This window comes from Panthera tigris, chromosome B1 (genome assembly GCF_018350195.1).
Source record: "Panthera tigris isolate Pti1 chromosome B1, P.tigris_Pti1_mat1.1, whole genome shotgun sequence".
Lineage (NCBI taxonomy): Eukaryota > Metazoa > Chordata > Mammalia > Carnivora > Felidae > Panthera > Panthera tigris.
In genome coordinates, this window is record NC_056663.1 from 59,137,643 (window position 1) to 59,157,926 (window position 20,284).

The 20,284-nt window shown below is 38.9% G+C and overlaps 1 protein-coding gene across 3 annotated transcripts in view; it reads left to right on the forward strand.

The window, feature by feature from the left end:
• The window catches only part of SH3RF1 (SH3 domain containing ring finger 1), a 179,498-nt gene that overhangs the window by 108,235 nt on the left and 50,979 nt on the right, over positions 1-20,284 (forward strand). For all 3 annotated transcript variants that reach the window (XM_042983652.1, XM_042983651.1, XM_042983653.1), the window contains exons 3-4: positions 5,344-5,619; positions 6,714-6,809. In XM_042983652.1, coding sequence (XP_042839586.1) covers positions 5,344-5,619; positions 6,714-6,809 — 372 coding nt within the window. The remainder of the gene's footprint in view (positions 1-5,343; positions 5,620-6,713; positions 6,810-20,284) is intronic.

Sequence of the window (20,284 nt, forward strand, 5' to 3'; positions counted from 1 at the left end):
CATGATCTGAGCCACCCAGGTGCCCCTGAACATAATCTTATAACCTCAACTTACTTCATTCTGTATTTGCATTTGGTTAAGTATTTAATTAAGTATTGACCGAATAAATGACTATGTATTATCATTTGATTAAATAGCAGTGAGAATACTGTCCAGGGAAATTGGTGAGAAATCTGCTACTTTGTCTCCTGTCCTTCTAACCTTGGGTTTTATTGTTTTTTGTTTTTTTCCCTCTCTCCACCCTTTCCCTAAGCCGTTAATATCACTAAAACAACGAGGTTGAAAGCAATAACTGGCTGATTGCTATTTAGTCATGGGTTGGGATAGAAACTCCCTAAGGGCTTGTGGGTTGGGTTGTAGAACCTGAGGGTGAGGAGGAGTGGATAGAGTGTATGCAGTGTGAGCAGGAGCTGAGTGCACAGGGCACTAAAGCAGCGCAAAGCCAGCTTCAGCCCACTTTCTTGAGGCACCATGTCTGGAGTGGAGGAGAAAGATAGGCAACCTGGAAAGAGTCTGCTTAAGGAGAATGCTGAAGAAAATGAGCATGCAAGAAAAGATGGCAGTGAAATAGTAAAATAAGGACCAAAAAACGAATAAATGTGAATGAAGAAAACATGTTTTTCTTCATTTCTGTCTGTTCACAACTGCCATCCTCAAAGTGCTGGTAGATATGATTAGTCTGATGAGAAAATTTTATGTGACAAATGTGGGGTGGATAGCAGATGGTAGCTTAAGAGAGTGATCATCAGAGAAAATGTCTCAGCACAGTGCTGTCCAGAAAAAATTATTAAAGGAAAGAACAAATAAGAAATGGACTATTACGGGAGTGCCTGGGTGGCTCAGTCAGTTAAGTGTATGATTTCACCTCAGGTCATGATTTCGTGGTTTGTGAGTTCAAGCCCCACATCGGGCTCTCTGCTGTCAGCATGGAGCCTGCTTAGGATCCTCTCTCTCTCTCTCTCTCTCTCTCTCTCTCTCTCTCTCTCTCTCTCTCTCTCAGAAAGTAAATAAACATTAAAAAGAAAAGAAACGTAGGGTGCCTGGGTGGCTCAGTCAGTTGAGCGTCCGACTTCGGCTCAGGTCATGATCTCGCGGTCTGTGGGTTCGAGCCCCACATCATGCTCTGCTGACAGCTCAGAGCCTGGAGCCTGCTTCAGATTCTGTGTCTCCCTCTCTCTCTGCCCTTCCCCCACTCACACCTTGTCTCTCTCTCAAAAATAAACATTTAAAAAATTAAAAAGAAAAAGAAATGGATTATTATGGAATTATGGGATTCTTAGTCCTTTCTAATACTGCTTTGGAAAAATAACTTGTAATACTTATCTTGGATGTTTGTTATATTGAGGTTGAAACATTTCAAGGGATGGTCAAATAATATTTGAATAATAATCCAACCTAGACATCTTGATATCAGTACGTAAGACTTTTTTAACTATTGAAGAATATTTTTGCGAAATACTATTGGTATATTCTGATAGATTTTCACTTTGTAGGGAAAAGCCAACATGTATTTTGTTGTCCAAAGGACATTTAAAAAAATCCTTTCCTGAACCATTTTGCTACTTGTTACTCTGTATGTATTACTTTCTATTACTGTAATTTCTTTATGCTTCAGTTCTTTCTGGAAAGTTTTTGAAAGTCAAGTTGAAATCAGCCATAGTTCATGCCCATTTAGATTTAACTAAATTCTTAAATTATATACACCATGGTGCTGTTCCTATGGCAAGAGTATCTTCCAGATATTCTTTTTAGTAGGTCATTGAATCTTTTTTACTTTATGGAGCAATAAGAAATGCATGAAGGAATTTGAATTTAAAGAGGCTGTCTTGCATGTATATCGGGGCATTGGCATTTAGAGTCTATAAAATAAATTGGCAGTGAATGTTTTATTTACCCATTAGAATCTCAGCTACATCATCAAGTACTGCTTTGCTAGATATATTGGAATACACTTGATGATACAAAAATGGAGTGTAAAGTATTTCATCAAAAATATTTGTGTGTGGGTCTCATAAGGATTTTAATGTCATGTAAAATATCTGTATACATAATGTAGAAGCAAAAATTACTTTAAGAGTAAAACTAGCCCACTGTCGTATTTATTCCTTTCTATATGACCAAAATAGTCACTGTTTATTGAAATGTATTCCAGATTAAGAATCGTTATAATAGCTCACCTGTCTAAATTGCCAAGGTTTTTGATAAAGCTGGCAGCATGAATGACAGCTGCAAACTCAAGGTTAGACTGCAGAGTCCGTTTCTCTCTGGCTTTCTCTCCTTTTAAGCCTCCCTTTCATGTGTAGCCAAGTGAAATGTAAGCTCTACAGATCCTCGGGGGCCTTGGCCTGATGAGAGGATACAGAAGAAAGGCAGCAGTTTGGAAAGCCTGCCGAAGGCACGGGGGGCAAAGGGCCTGGGTGATGACATGACTCCCAGACCTTTCAAAGGAGATGAATGAGAAGGCAGTGCCTCCGTGGGCCCCGGACGTATTTTACCCACAAGAGTAGTCTGAGGCTATCAAACCAATTGTTTTGACTTTATCCTTCAGATGTTGCAAAAGGAAAATTCATTCTTTTATTGCCCTTCCAAGTCGTGTAACCATTTATCCTTAATCATCTGCAGTCTGTGTGGGAATAAGTCTTTTAAAGATCACTGAACTTTGCTTGATTTGAAATCAGAGTAGAATTCATTTTATTTAATGTGGGAAACCTTCTTTTGAGAAACTTGACACAAACTGGCTTTTTAGCCTCTTAGAATTTAATTGAAAAAGAACACCATAGAAAAACACAGCCAGATGCGCAAATATCTGCTTGTGGATTAGATTGCCGTAAGCTTTATGATTCTTTTTTCTGTGGTTATTGATCACTGAAATAGCCTTAGCAGTCAAGATTTAGCAAAACAGTGTGAATTAATGAATTTTAGGTTGCAGTCACAGGGATGTAACTAGGCTAACCATAATGGATATCACTGTTATCATGAGTTTTATCCTTACCATTCATTGTATTAAGTATGTGTGATGATTTTAGGGGTACTTAATAGATTTGCTTTGGTGGAAAAGTTAATAAGTCCATTGGGCCACTGGTGTGTGGAAGTGATCTGTGAAGAAATAAATTCCTTCAGTTTCCACGTGAGCATATCACAAAAGAACCATACTGTGGTTTTTTTGGGAATTTTACAGATCTCTTCAAGAAGCAATTCAGAATGGTTTCTAAGAGTGCTAAATCTGTATCTTGGTGCATGGATTTGGCTGGCATGGATTTGGACAGAGTAGGCCAAACAGAGCTAATTGAGGTGGGGAAAAAATCGAGAGAACAGGCCATAATGGTGAATAGAGTTATTTGTCACCGAGTTTGTAATAGGATTTTCAATTAATTCATGCAGGCTTCCAATGCCTTACATTAGCCCTGTCAAGATGAACTACAGCCACATCTAAAATGCCATCCCCTATTAAACCGTGCATGTCAGTGAATTTGTAATTTCTTCTGTTCAACCAGAAGATGAATGGATTCCACTTAGAAAACAAATGTGTGCTTCAGAAACGCACATTTCAAGATTCCAGCACTTCCTTGGAGGAACATTCTTTGCATTGCTATACAGTGAATATGTATTAAAAATGTAATTGCTATGTGAATTCGTCCAAAAAGGAATAGCATCCAGCTGCGTAGAGACAAATACATTTTCAGGTGCTGTGTTTCACTGGTGAACAAGGCTTTTCATACTGGGCAGTGACAATGATGATAATAGTTCATGGGTGCGACAGCAGTTACTAACTGCTGGGTCTTTTGTAGCGGTTTACATACATTAACTCACCAAATCCTCGCAGCAACCCAAATGAAGAAATTGAGGCACACAGCTAGTAAGTGGCCGAGCTGGGATTCAAACGTAGACATTCTGGCTCTGGAGTCTATGTTTCCAACCCTTACGTAAAACTGCCTTATCATGGTCCCATACAGCTGTGTTCCAAGAGTTGGTTTATTACAGGACTTGTCAGTTCTCTGTCTTTGACTCCATCACTCTTTCAGTGTTTCATAATAATATTCATTTCTATGTTTATTTACTATTATTTTCTCAAGCCTGCCTTGGGAAATATTGTTATATTTTGATAACCAGGCTTCAATAAATATACAATAAAGTAGAGAATGCAGTGAGGCATCTCTGTGAGAGTAGACAAAAATTAGAGTCCTTCCTTAGCATTCGACACTGAAGGGGAATATGACTAAAGTTCACAGGATTGTGAGGCTCCAGAGTTCCTGATGGGCATTTTCCTTCTGCAGAAACCAAGGGGCACAGCAGAATTGTTTATGAGATTAGGTCACGGTCAGATAACAGAAGTCATGCCTTCATAGGCAGGATCTTAGGTCAGGGTCCAAAAGTCAGAGGGCACATGAGGGTTTCAGAACTTCTGGAAGGCTCAGCTCCTGTCTTCTCAGGATATTGGCCTCTAGAGCAGCTCTCATTAACCAAACACATCACATGGATCAAGCCAACACAAGATGACTGCCAATAGCATTTTGAGAGCCAAGAATTGGCTATTCCTCTTAAGCCAAACAAAAATATTTAACAAAAGAAATTTGGCTTAGGAGCAAGCCAGACTCTAACTCTCTGACCAGAAACCAAAGTAATTTTTAAAAAGTGTATTACGAAGTTCTGTTGCCTCAAGAGTATAAAACTGTGATCCACTTTTTTGGGGAGCGGGGAGATGGAGGAGCACAGGGAGAGGGCAGTACTGTGAGTAATGCTTCTTCCTATTCATTAGAAAGATTCAGCTGTAAAAAAAGAAAAAAATTCAACTAGTTAAGGCTTGTGCTTAGCACATAGCTATCTGTCCGCCTGCCCACTTCCTGTCCATTTTCCACTCTCATGCCAGCCTCATCTGCCTGACTGACACATGCTTCTTACCATGGCCATCTGTATTTCAAACCTGTGAGGGCTTGTCTTTGCCTGAAGGACACAGCGATTGAACCTCTTTAACATGTCATTCAAGATCTTCCATGAGTTAGCTTCTGTCTACTTCTCCTACACTTTATATTCCATAATTCCTGCATTCTTTATAAAACTCAGTCCCTCTGCACAGTGTGCTCCATGTCTTTGCTGGTGCTGTGCCCTCTGGTGAGAATGCCTTACTTTTATCTTTTACTCCAGCTTTGCCTGGCTAACTCCTATGTATCCTTGAAGACTTGGCTTATGTGTCACTTCCTCCAGGAAGTGTTTCATTTTCCCACCTGCTAAACTCCAGAGACCTGCACTCTGTGTTGAGTTGACCTTGACTAAAAATAATAATACAGTTAAATTTTTAGATGCTTTTGGATCATTCTTTAATTAAAACTCATCTCTTTCCCTAAGGGTATACCTCAGTTACCTTGTGCCAAAGCATTATACAACTACGAAGGGAAAGAGCCTGGAGACCTTAAATTCAGCAAAGGTGACATCATCATTTTGCGGCGACAAGTGGATGAAAATTGGTACCATGGGGAAGTCAACGGGATCCATGGCTTTTTTCCCACCAATTTTGTGCAGATCATCAAGCCGTTACCTCAGCCCCCACCTCAGTGCAAAGCACTTTATGACTTTGAAGTGAAAGACAAGGAAGCAGACAAAGATTGCCTTCCGTTTGCAAAGGTAAATTTAGAATGAGATTTTCTGTTTGCCAACTCTTTCTGTGGACCCAGATACACAGGAATATGGCTTATATTTCCTTTCACAAAAAGATAAAATAGTTTTTAAAAATACCTGCGCTTTTAAAAATACCTGGAAGCAGTTTTCTTAAAGTCACAAAAAACTGGACCATTCTTTTTTTTTTTTAATTTTTTTTTTAATGTTTATTTCTGACAGAGAGAGAGAGAGAGAGAGAGAGAGAGAGAGAGAGACAGAGGAAGCATGAGTGGGGGAGGGGCAGAGAGAGAGGGAGACACAGAATGCCAAGCCGGCTCCAGGCTCCAGGCTCCAGGCTTGGAGCTGTTGGCACAGAGCCCGACGCGGGGCTCGAACTCACACACTGTGAGATCATGACCTGAGCTGAAGTAGGATGCTCAACCGGCTGAGCCACCCAGGCGCCCCTAAAACTAGACCATTCTTATATGAAAGATAATTTTGTTTGATAGTCTGTGTGGTATCATTTTCATATTTATAGCCTAAATTTAATTCTAAGCCACTTTACACGGTATGTGTGCCACTCAGGGATTTTAGCTTACTGAATTATGAATAACAAAATGAAACATCATTACTTTCTTATTTTATACATAAATTTCTTTGCTGAAAGCACACAGGCGTATATCCACTGAATTGATAAAATCCTTTAAAATTTTAAGTAGATAAACACAATAGTGTTTTTTTTAAAGAAAAGCAGTAGGATATGCATTTAAAGGTGGGTATTTGGTGTATTATCAGAGAGAATGTGAGAAGAGCCTGAAAGCCAGTCTAAAACGGAAGTTCAAGAGGCTGGGGTGAGTAGCATTTAAGGTTGTAATTTGTGGATCTTAACATAATGAGCAGCCAACCCCTGTATAGAAGGAGTTTATAGTTTTACAACGGTCTGAAAGAACCAACAGGTTGTAGTGGCCACTTAGTTTGTGGCAACATTGGATTCATGTACTAAAGATAGGTCATGGCATTTAGATTCATTTACTCTTGAAACTTGAGCCCCTTTATTGAAAAGGGAAATTAAGTGATGAACTTAATGGGATCAAAGAGACTAATGTTTGCTCTTTCTTCAGGATGATGTTCTGACTGTGATCCGCAGAGTGGATGAAAACTGGGCTGAAGGAATGCTGGCAGACAAAATAGGAATATTTCCAATTTCATATGTTGAGGTAAGTTAATCTGTAGAAAATTCAAACATGTTAGTATTCAGCTTAGTAAACAAATCTTAATTATGCAATTTGGGTATTACGAAGTCCTTAACAGTCATTTTGCAATATGTACACACAGCAAATTCTTAGGTTGTGCACCTTAAAGGAATATAGTATTATATGTCAATTATATCACAGTAAAACTGGGGTAAAAAAAGAAAGACAAAACCCTAGAAGGAGAAGGAGGAAATGGGGAAGGAGAAGAAATCATCGTCTTCACAACACAAAACATCAGGAATGCCCTGTTCCAGATCACTGGATGGATTAGGAAGAATTCCTCCATCCACCTACAGTTACTGAAGACTGTGAAATGTTTGAAACTCTTTACCTTATCCCCCTGCCAAAAGCATTCCTGTGTCTTGTTAAATGTTACTGTATGCTTCCTGTCAGTACCTATATTGTTTGCAGGTGTTCTATTCTGTTTGCCAGCTTTGGTTGATAACGTTCTGAGTGAGGTGGCAAGTGAGTGTATCTGTGTACCTATTTCTTTCCTTATCTGCCACGTCATCAGAACCAGAATGGTGATTTGCAGAGTAGGCCTCTAATAAACATGAAGTAAGTGAATGAATCTTCCCCCATGTCATCCCAGCAACACCTTAGTCCCTTCTCCCTTTTTAATCAGCTTTACCCAGAAAGGTTACGGCCAGCCTGACTCAGTGAAATCTTTATAGACAGTATCTATAAAGTAACACGGTTCTATTATTTTAAAGAATAGCACAAATTAAAAATGAAATAGGTTGTGACAGTTTACAAGAGGCCTACATCATGTATCATAAGCATTCATGTCCTTTATTTATAAGAATTTCCTGCTGAAAATTGAAGGCATTTTTAAAGAATGAGACACAGCCCAAACAACCATAAAGGGTTAGCTGAGGTCACAGAAGGATTCTGGAAGATGGGAGTTCTTAGCGCATATCTGTGTGATGGATAAATAAGGGTTAACCAAGAGGAATGGAAGAAGAACATTTTTATGACAGGAAGAACATCCATGCAGAAGACTGGAATGTGCAACAGCCAAAAAGTAAGAGAGAACACCGATTGTTTGGGGGAACTGAAAGTAATTCTGTTGCTTAAGATATCAAAGCATGTATCTGAAGCATATGAGAAGGAAAAACCACCAGCACTTATTTTCTCATCTTTTTATCTGAGGCATTTGTTTTGGCATGATTTTGAAAACTAAAATGACAAATTGTGTCATTGTAGTTAGCACTCAATTTTTCCCATAGACAGTAAGATTGCCAAAGATTTCATTAAAAATCAGTTTGACTACTGTATACCCATGGAAAAATAATTCAAACCATGTATGAGCCTTGAATTTTATCCATACCCTTCAAATGTTCCTATTTATTGAAATATTTTTTACTCCTTTGAAAGTAAACAACAGGAAAAAAATTCTTACATCTCAGGCAATCCTTTCTGTACATTATTTATATATATTCTAGCTGTGGGTCATGGAAAATTATAAGCATTTCCAAGCATTTGAATAGTTACACTGAAAAGCATGGGTAAGCACAAGATTAGTAATGAAAGCCTGTCTTTACTTGTTAGGTATTATCAATATTACATGCCAATACTTGGTTTGTGATGCATGAAAAAGGATTGCTATACTTTTGTTACTGAGCAGGTGTAGAATTGTGCAGATAGGCGTAAAAGATCCACCCCCGGCAAATCCAGAGTCACTGTGAGTCACTCGGGTCATTAGAATTATTTATTCTAACTTAAGTTGGAAAGATAAACATCTACCCAGTGGAAGGTTTCTTCATTCTTCTGCCTCCTTTCTTTCAAATGAGTATTTTTCTCATTTGAACCAGAATTTTGCCATTTGAGACACGGTAAACAAATCATCTATCTCTAAGAGACTATGAACATTTCTTTGATGTCAGGCCATCAGATTGAAGTCTCTGGTAGGAGCAGAGCACCTGGGGATTAGTAACACCTGGTTTAGCCTTTAGGGGAATTGAGAGGAGGCAGATTTCAATAGGAACTTACCAAAATTCAACTATTTAAATAAAGTATAGACTGTCTTACAAGACAATCTTAGATGGGGTAAAGCCAGTTATAAGGAATCAAAAACAGAGCCTTTTTCCTGAATAATGGCCTTTCTCTTGCTCTGTAAACCACTTCAGGGTCCAGACTGTCCCCAGTATAAAAACAGGCTGTGTTATAAAAATCCATTTGTAAATAATTTTCTTATCTCTTATAAATATACATTTAAGTCTCCATGGTTGTTAAGTGATTTTGCTTTTTCCACAGTGCTCCAAAAACTGTTACCCCCCAAGAAGTTCTGGGAGGATCACATGTATAACATATTTTGAAGGGTCTGGCATGCTGTGTTTTATGCTTAGTGGTTTGGAGCTCAGATTAGTCTGTAATCCAGAATATGCCAGAGTATAGTATGATCAAATAAAAGAATCTCACCACCACATATAATGAGAGAAATGAGTTCACAATTGAATTCTGAGTCCCGGAGTGACATGTTTGATCTCAGCAAAAGCTGGAACTCCCCCTCAACTCCTAGCTGGTTGGCTTTGATAATGGAAATGTTCAAGGAACTTGGTTGAGGCAGAAACTCTAAACAGGATGGGCCTGAGGATAGGATTGTGGACCTGGAGTAGAACCATGGGGTCAGAGGTTCAGCTGTGGAATTAGAGGGTAGGGTAAATTGAAAGGAGCTGAGCATTAGAGGTCGGTAAAGAGAATTGAGTGGGAGGATTGAGACAGAAATAGAAATGCTGCTCGAATAGGTTGCCTTCCCTTTTTGTCTTCAGTTGTCCTTTCTCTTCTCCCTCCACATCCCATAACTGTGTACTACAGTCTGTATCTGTATTAGAATAAGGTGATAAAATGGTATAGCAACATGCAAGCAAATGGCCCCTTATTAAAGTACAAAATTCTTCAAGTTTTGAACAGAGAAGGAGCCTCTGGTTGAGGGGAATGAGTAGGGCAAAAAATGGCTCTATAAAGGGCCTTGAATTTATCACTTGGAGCCTTTGTTTAAGCTCCTAAGATTGGGGTTGAGTCAGAGGTTGTGGATTCTATTCTGCTTAAATAGGATCTGCCTAGACTTGAGCAAGCTGGAAAGTCGTGAGGGGTAGGGGTCTCTTAGGGAAATCTGGGGAATTCTTGAAGACACCATGCCAGAATATGTATAAAGGGTATATTTGTCAAGGACTGAATGCAGCTTAAAAAAAGAAACCAGTAGCTTTTTTCTTTATTTGTTAAAAAATACCAGTCTTCTGTGAGATAGGATGGAAGACTTTAACAATGTCTTTAATTCAGAGCTGACTCATTCAAGTTTAGCAGTCATTTGAACAAGTGTGGCATGATTCTTAGCAAGCAAAAAAGTTTGAATGAAGTAACTGCTAAATGTGGGATTTGGGATGTTTTTCAACCATTGTGTATTGTAGACTCTGGTGAACTATAAATTTTATTAAGTTTATCATTTTATGTTGGTTCTTAGTCATTCATTTGAATATCACTTGTCCAGTTTTTTTTAACAGCAACCAAAATATTTAATTATTTAGCAACCTGTGCCTCTGCCATAGATATAATATAAAAATAAGCATTCCTTTTGCGCAGATGGCATGAAGTAGGTATGCCCAATAGACAACTATTTTTACTCTTAAGTCACTATCAGAATTAAGGGCTATGTTTCTTGTTTTTTAGATCTCTGATCAAATGTCACTTCTTCTGACAAACTTTTCCTCACTACCTTGTCTACAGTAGTTCCTTTTCATCTGCTTGCTTTACCTCACACATTTGGTGGTATGATTGTGGAGAAAAACTTGTGCCCTGAATCCAGATGACTGGAATCAAGTTTTCACTCTACCCCTAACTAAGTGACTTTGGGCCTTTTCTTTAATTTGTAAAATAGAACCACTTCCTAGGGTGGTTTCATTCCAATGATACTTCCAAGCAGTGCCTTAGCACCTATTAAGAGCTGTATAAGTGGTAGCTGTGATTATTATCACCACAGTTATTATTCCTTTAATAATTTATTTGTTCATGTGGTTACTGTCTCCTAACTCTGCCTGCTTCCAGTAGAAAGTGAGCTCCTGACAGCAGCACCTTGTCTTCATTCTGGTTTACCTTGGTCTCCTGAGGTCCTTGTACAGCATCTGCCCATAGTAGACACTCAATAACTATTGGTTGTTAGTTGCTCATTTATACAACCTAGGCATACATTTCATATATTTCATCATTGATTTATCTTAGTGTTATTTTAGGAAGTTCTGTTTCTCAAAGCTGAAAGGTTTGTTGTGTTACCTTAGTGAGATCTTTTTTTTTCAATGAGGCTAGGTGAGGGTTTGGTTGTGTCTAGCATTTTTCCAGACCAAATAATAGTAGCCATATTCTGTGGGTTAGATTTTGAAGCCTCTACTAATTATTTATCTTTAATATACAGAAGACCCCCGAATACTTTCTGGATGAATTTTCACCTGCTTGGGATTATTCCTTTGGCTTACTTTGAGCAGAGTTAGGGTGGTCTTGTTGTCAAGGATCCTCATTTTTTTAAAATAACTTTTTTGAGTTATAAGTGACATACAGTAAACTGCACATATTTCAAGTATATAACTTGATGAGGTGTTATTTGTTGTGTTCAACTTTTAGAAGCAACCCATAGGCGAATCTTGGGACATGTTTCTGTGGCTAGGGAATAGAATGAAGTGTTATCAGCCTTAACAGTGGAAAATCATATGTGCAGGTCTCAGAGGGCACAAGTGGCCTTAAGGAATGCTAGCTTCCTCCTCTACAGAGTTGGGGAATTGGGAAATCTCATCTGTGCTCCAGGAAGAAGTAGAGGTTTAGATACATAGTTTGAAGTTGCCAAGGTGACTGACCCTTGGAGGAGCTCAGAATAGCAATAACTTTCTTTCTTAACCTAAAGCCTTTCCTCTAGAGAATAATGAGATCAAAAGACCAAAATAATAGTTCTTGATTTAATATCAGAGAGAGTTGCTTGAGCAGTATAAAAAGATATTCTATCATCTGTATTTTTGAGTGTATTCTTTTTCTTTAAAATTACAAAATAAATTGTTCAGTTAATTGAAATCATTTTGTAAAAAAGAAATGCAGGAAAGTTAGGGGGAAGTTGGAGAGAATAACTATACTGCTTGGCATTCAAACTGCCCCTTCTATTCCGAAGTAAATTAATTTTTATAAAAGAAATTTAGAGAAATTGTTGGAAAGTCAGAAGGGCAGGATTACTGTGTTGCTTACCACACTTCTTCCTTCAATTCTGAAATAAATTAATTTTTACAAATGAAATTTAGAGATATTGTTGAGAAATCAGTAAGGGAGAATTACTCTGATGCTTGGCATCGTACTTTTGTCGATTGAGAAATACAGCAAGACTGAAGGGCAAACCAAAAGTTTTTATTTGGGGTCTGAGAATTATAATTCAAGAGACACAGATTTGAGCAGGAATTGAAAATGTGTTCCAAAGTTGGGAGAAAAGAGGAGGGCTTTTAAACGCAAGAGGGGATTTCCACTAAAGCCACATAAATTGTTTGTCAAGTATTATGATTGGTGCTGACAGGTTGAAGCTGTTCTTATCTGGCCATGATTGGTTGCTAAGGGCTATCATGAAGCAAAAAGTCCATTTCTAAGTAAAAGAAAAAAGTTCATTTCTCTTGAAATGGCAGAGTTGCAGCTGGTGCTCCAGGATGCTTGTGGTTTGGCAGTGACCTATATCTTGAAGTTCATCTTTTCTTTCAGGTGGGAACATGCATAAATGTCCTTAATGGCCTCCCAGCTCCATTTTAAATAGCTCTCCTGGCAAGACTGACTCCATTTTGATGCTTCTTTCACATTTCTCCCCCTTTGATCAAAATCTTTCCTCAACTAATAGGTCATCCAACATTGGTATAGGTGTCCTCTGCACTAGGAAGGCTAGTTTTTAGAAAGTCACATCCCACAGAGGAGGGAAACTAGAGGCAGGGTGTTTGGTCTGTTTGAGGAGAGCTTGTGACCACAATTATGCAACAGGGAGGTTTTCAGGAAACAAAGCTTAGGCACTGTCTTCACTTGAGCACTTTATCAAATTTATGATGGGAGCATGAGGAAGTCCACATGAGTAGGCTTGGCGTATCATTTGAAGCCTTTGAGCAATGATTTTGGTTTCCTGAGTTGTACAACACTGAGAAATGCAGAGTTAATAGTTGCATTAAGACAACGAGATTAATAAAACAATGAGTAATATTATTTGTGGCCCCATTCTTAGGATGGTCCCCATCCCAGTTGGAAGCCAGCTGAATAAATATGGAAATCTAAGGTTAAACAATCTTGTTATTCCAGGGGAGGGAGTTCCTTTTAGGGGTTTGGTGGGTTTGAAAAGCTTAGTTGTTTCCCATTCCACCTGGCTGGATGCATTAACCCAAGTGCAACAGGAAGTATTTGTGATAGCACACATCCCTCCTTGGGCATCCAACAGGTAGTCTAAAGCTATGTTGTTGTCAAGGACCACACAGGAGGGAAAATCTGAAGATTTCTTTTGAGCTCTAATGGCTCTGGAAGTTGATCTGGCCATTCTGTTTATAGTTTGGGATAGGTTTCATATCATGTATTTGTTCCATGCAGGTACTATCCGAGGCCAGGAACTAAAAATTTTCCCAAACTAGGCTGTTTCTAAAGAGTTGACCCCCAAACTAGGTTGACGGTTTTGGGAGTGGCCACACCTGTTGTCCTCATTCAGAGGGATTTTCATCAGGTTAACCTTTAATTATATCAAGGACTCTCTTTTGTCTTCCTGGTTTCTGGGAACCTTGAGTTATTAATTTAAGAATTGTGAATGGAGTTATTATATAACCCAGGAGACATTTTCCGAGGAGTCTGTCTAAACAATTGAATGTCTGTGGTTTATTTTTATATGCACAGACAAATGTGTCCTGAGGGTACACAAAGTACACCTGCTAGTGTATGGTTATTTATAGATTTGTTTACCAGTATGGAAGAGGGTTTATGATCAAACGAGAGATCTGTATGTTGTTTAGTGTAATTATTTTTTCAGGAATTGAGTGGCTTGTTTGCCCAGCCTATAGATCTCATTTCTAGTTGTTAGAAGGTGTTACATAGAGGGTCAGGGCACGATATACAGAAGGATATCTATTTTTGATTCAAGCCATTGATAAAGGAGGGCTCATGGATATCATTGGTACTCCATTAGACAGGGGGACCCAAAATCATGGGGTATGTTTTGCCTGGCAGCAAAACTATCTTGACACAGTAAGTGGAGCTTGAAGGGGTTGTTTGATTTGTGGTGCAATTCAGAAGGGATGAAAAATTATTGACAGGTATAACAAAGTTACCATAGAGTTGGTAAGGGGCTTATGATGATATGTCCAACAATTAGATAAGTCTCCTATTTTGGCCATAGACTGGGATAACCAAATAAGGGTATTTTTATGCCAAGTTTCCCTGTGGACTAAGGACAGAATGAATAGGATCAGGGGAATCATCCTTGGGTATAGTAAAATCAGAACCCTTTAAACAGAGTTAAACAATTGAAACCAGGAGGAAAAAGAAGAATCAAGTGGAGTATAGTTACTGCTGTGACAAGGAGTAGGATACCAAATATTTCATGAATGTTTATTGGCTAAAGGGTTTAATATACAGGCCTGGTCCAGATTCTTGGGAAGCAGTCTATATCAGGTGTCATATGCTTCTAATGCTGGCTGAGTAGTCTTCAAGATGGTCCTGGGCTGTCTGGAGCCTTTAAATTTAAGGTCCCCAGTGGCTTCAGATGACCATTCAGGAGCTGATGCACTTTTAAAATGAATCTATGCATCAGTACCCTTGAGTTTAGCAGCACAGAGATTGGTTAATAATGCTTGGTATGGTCCTTTGGCTGTGAGGTATCTTCCTGGAGATGACGTTTCCAATAAACATCATCACCAGGTTACAGGTCATGGTAATGTATGTCTTTGTCTTCTGGGAGCATGCTGTGAAAAGGTTGCTCTATGAGGTATAAGTTAGTTTTGAGGGCGTTTATGAGTTCCTTGCAGTAGATTAAAAGGTCTCCTTTTCGGAAAGCTGGTTCATATATTCCTTCCATCTAGCCTCATAGGTCTGCCAGTGATTAGTTCAAAGGGTGACAACCTGCTTTTTCCTGTTGAGCGACACCAAGGGCAGAGCTCTGGGCCTAAGCATTTTAAAGGATTCTATGGGTTTTGCCAATTGATTTTTGATAATCCTGTTGGTGCATTCCACCAGTCCTGAGTACTGGGGATGGTAAACACAATGAAAATGTAGGATGTGCCAGATTTTACAGATTGAATTACCTGACCAGTGAAATGGAAACCTCTGTCATTAGGGAGTTCTGAGGGAATTCTACAAATGAGAATATTTTTTTCCCAATAGTATTTTGCTCACTGATGAGGCTGTGGCTCTGTGGTATGGAAATGCTTCTACCCAGTGAGAAAGCATACGGATCATTACCAATACAAATTTGTATCCCTAAGAAGGCTGCAACTGGATGAAATCCATTTGCCACACAACAAAGGGACCTAAGATAGGGAAAATATTCCATAGAGGTATGAATGGGTTTTTAGGGGTTTATTTTGAACAAATTTGTTTTTTCTGGTATACTTGGGAACCGACTTTGAGAGATAGCTTCCAGTAGTACTGATTTCCCCATAAGATCATTTTGTCAGTGTTCCAATCGTTAAAAGTCATGATATACATTTATTGTTAATACTTGTTTCTCTGTAGACAATCAGGGAAGACTGGCCATCCACTTGGACTTACCCATAAATTTCTTTTTGGTTTAAATTTGCATTCTTGTTCAACACATTTTTTCTTACTTTGTTGTGCAGCCAAATATGCTGTTAGAAATTGGTTCTTCATATTGATAAAGGACTCAGCCAAGGTTAAGGATGCCTTGATTATCTTAGGGGCTAAATTTAGGGCTGCTCTCCTGGCAGATGCATCAGCCAAATGCTTTTCTCTTGTTTGTCATAGAGTGTGTTGGAGTTTTTGGTTTTTGTAAGGTAGAGATTTAGGTAATTGGCTCCTAAAAGGTTTAAAACATAAGCGCTCTTTTTTTTTTTTTTTTTTTTAATCTTCTGTCCAGAGGAGGTCAGAAAACCTTTTGTTTTCAAAATAATACAACGTCATGGACAACACCAAAGGCATATTGGCTGTCAGTATAAATATTGGCAGTTTTATTTTTGGATAAGATGCAAGCTTGACGTAATGCATGAAGTTCTGCCTGTTGGGTAGAAGTTGCTTGGGGCATTGAGTCAGCTTCAGTTGTTCCATTTAAGGATACAATTTTGTAACCAGCCTGATATTGACTTGTTTATTCTTTTAGGTAAGATCCATCAGCAAACCAAATTAATTCAATATTTTCAAGAGGGGTTCCTGTAAATCAATTAAGAGTCAACAGTTATATTTCTCTCTCTTTCATGAACAAACGGGAAAAAGGTAATCAATAGGGTGCCTCTGGGCAGGAAGGTTATATAGGCTCTGTGCTTTATCTTATTAAAGGCTTCCTGAGATCCTTCTGCCCATGTAAAGGTCTCTGTTTGGTCAGTGTAAGAAGGGAATAGAAGGGCTAAGCCATGGTAGAGAGATTTAGGATATAATTTCTACAACATCCTGCCAACCCTAAAAACCCTCTGAATTGTCTTTTGGTTTTAGGGGCAGGAAGGCACAAGATACCTTGAAATCTTTTGGGATCCAGAGAAGGCCATGGTCAGTGATCAAATGTCCCAGATATTTAACTTGGGATTTATAGGATTGAAGTTTTTCTTTAGATACTTTGTGTCTCCTTTTTACTAGTTCTTGAAGGAGATGGAATTTGTTTTTGAGAAATGCCTCTCCAGAAGTTGAACACGGGAGTCATCTACATATTATAGAAGGGAGGACTGATATCGAAACTCTTTATTGATGGTAAAGATTGTAGAAAAATAGGTTGGACTCTCAGTGTATCCATGAGACATTACTGTCCAAGTGTACTTGTCCTTCCCAAGTGAAAGCAAATAGGAACTACCTTCTAGAATTGATAGGAATACTGAAAAAGGCACTACACAGATACGTGACTCCAAAGAATTTACTTTCTGGTCATATGACTTAAAGGAAGTTGTGAGGATTAGACACGACTGGGTGCTGAGGTATAACTGTGTTGTTTATTGCTTTCAGATCTTGGACAAACCTCCATTCCCTTCCAAGAGGTTTTTGGACAAGATAGGAGTATTTCAAGAACTTGTATGAGGAACTGTGAGACCTTGCTTAATGTATTCCTCAAAATGGGCTCAATTCCTTGAGTAGCGTCTGCATTTAAAGGGTATTGGTGAATATTAAGCAAGGGCTTATTTTCCTCAATTTATATTTGTATTGGTAGTATATAATGAATGTACCCAATGTCAGTTGCATTTTATCTATCTATCTATCTATCTATCTATCTATCTATCTATCTATTTTTAAGTAGGCTTCACACCCAGCATGGAGCCCAATGCAGGGTCTGAACTCATAACCCTGAGACAACCTGAGCTAAGATCAGGAGCCATCCACTTAACTGACTGAGCCACCCACGTGCCCCCTCTGTTTTGATTTTAGACCATATTTCAGGTGGAATGGAATCTAGGAAGGGATTTGGTTCAATTATAGTGCCTGAGAAGACTGTGATAGCTATGGACAAGTCTTCTTGAGGATTGTCAATTGAAGATGTAAAAGCTGTCTTTTGAGAAAAAAAAAAAAAATGTGAGCTTTGTATGCCTCAGGGGTATCTTGTCCTAGGAGGTGAATAGAGGCAGAGGGAACTAAAAGGAATTGATGAGTTCCTTCATTGGGCTTGTGTTGAAAGAAAAGGAATTTTGAAATGGTCATGGGTTGACTAGAAACACCCACCATTTGTGTAGTTTTAGTACTCCAAGAAAGGGGAAAGGTGAGGCTGGTGGAGATGAGGACTGAGTATGTGGCTTTAGTGTCTGTTAGAGCCTTAGTTACCTCATTCCCAATGGGTAAGTCTGTTTTCCCCAGGTAGTCAAAATAATAGGGAAAAATCCTCTTTCAATCCTCAGGGCATCTCTACTGTTGGGGGTATTTAGGTTGGAATTCCTGGGAGAAATCATAGTTTCTGAGGCTATTGGTCTTATAGGAGACTTTCACTTGTAAACAAAACTTTTCTTGGTTTCTGGGCTTTTTACAGTAGTGGCAAACCCCTTTAAGGATGGATGGCTTGACTGGTGGATTTTGGAAGATAGATTTGGTTGTTAAATATTGCATTTGTAAGCTCATTATTGGGTAGCTTGAATATGGATACTTAAATTTGAATGACTTTTTAATTTTTTCTTTGGATCCTTTGGCTAGTTCAGGCAAGTTGACTAGGTTATAAACATCCATAATGGCCCAGTTTAGTTGCTTAGGTTACACAAATGTGCTTAGTTCTTCATTTAACCTGTTCAGGAAGGTTGAGTCAAACAGGGTGAGCATTGGGGCGCCTGGGTGGCTCAGTCGGTTAAGCCACTGACTTCGGCTCAGGTCATGATCTTGTGGCCTGTGGGTTCGAGCCCCGCATCGGGCTCTGTGCTGACAGCTCAGAGCCTGGAGCCTGCTTCGGATTCTGTGTCTCCCTCTCTCTCTGCCCCTCCCCTGCTCATGCTCTGTCTTTCTCTGTCTCTCAAAAATAAGTAAATGTTAAAAAATTAAATAGATAGATAGATAAATAAATGGGAGAGCATTTCATAATTAATTGAATCTAGACAATATTTGTTTTAGATTCTTTCAAGGTGATTAATCATAACTTCCTCAGGTTTTGAGTGCAGTGTTGGGTCTTTTCCCAATCAATAATTTTAGGAAAAAGTTTAGGAATCACTATAAAGCATTTTTTTTTTTTTGCTAGTTTGAGAATATTCAATTGGTCAATTGCTCTCCACTTACTGAAATTCTCGAAAGGATTTTTCTAATTTACTCTGTTTATGCATTCTTTAGCTCTTCCTTCAGAAGACCTGAATCTTCAGCATGGACCACTAGATTAAATTCCTTTGCAAAACTTACAGGATTATATTTAGGATCTGGGAACTCTTTAGTAATAGCCCAGCGTTCCATTTTTGTCCAAAGAGTAGAGATCATGGAGGGGGATCCCTGAACCACTTATATTAGGTTTAACCATAAAGGGAGTGGCAAAGGCTGGTGGCTCAGGATCTGAGTCATTAGAGTAAGGAAGTTCAGCTAGTGAAGGATAGAGAGGTGGTGAGCAAGCAGGAGGAGGAGCAAATGGAATATGAGCAGAGATATCAGAGGAGCCTTTGAAAGACTCCTCCAATTTAGTAAGTCTCTGAAACAGCTCAGAATTAGCCTTGGTTAATTTCAAGTTAGTATTCTGGAGGGAAGCACTTTTGGAAGTATTTATGCATTTAGAGCCCTTGAAATGCCAATGAAAATAGGCTTCCCACTCAGGCTGTTTTGTCTTACAACCTCTTTCAATCGGCTGCACAGATAGACCAATTTAGGAATTTCAAAAGAGCCCCAAGTGAGCCAGTTCAATTGTAAGTTATCCTGAGTAATCATCATTCAGCATGACAAACATTTGTAGGACAAAGGTCCATAGTTTTTATACATAAAGCCAGCAGGAATTCCAGAGGGGACTGATTAGTAGCCTCCTCTTTAGACAGTGAACTATCCATTTTAACAAAGAGTGTGTACTTACCAGAGACACAACAGAAAATCTTCTGTTAGTAAAGGCTGGCAACACAGGACACCAAAACAGAGCCTGAACCTTGACTGAGTTGGGAGGTTCAGGAACAAGAGGACTACTACTGTAACCCAAAACACAGGAGACAACAGAGTGCAGTGAACTCTTGTAGGCACCTTACTTGAATCCACAACAGCAGCAGAGGTGGAGGTGAAGGTCAGCTGCTTTGGATCCCACTTCTGACACCACGTAATATCAAATGAGAAATGCAGCAAGACTGAAGGGCAAACCAAAGGCTTTTATCTGGGGTCTGAGAATTGCAATTCTAGTGACACAGATTCGAGCAGGAATTGAAAATGTGTTCTGAAGTGGGGAGAAAAGAAGAGGACTTTTAAAGGCAAAGGGGGAATTTACAATAAAGCTATAAAAATTGTCAAGTAATATGATTGATTCTGAAAAACTGAAGCTATTCTTACCTGTACATGATTGGTTGCTAAGGGCTATCACTAAGCAAAAAGTCCATTCCTAAGTAAAAGAAAAAAAGTTCGTTTCTGTTCAAATGGCAGAGTTGCAGCTAGTGCTCGAGGATGCTTGTGGTTTGGCAGTGACCTATATTTTGAAGTTCATCTTTTCTTTCAGGTGAGGACATGCATAAGCCTTACTTCCTTAATGGCTTCCTGGCTTCTTTTTATGTTTCTTTCATACTGCCATTTTTAATTCTAATAACTGAATACATTGAAGTAGCTTTTTTTTTTTTCCTTAGCACAGTGGGCTCCATCTAATAGTGCATGTTTTCTTATCT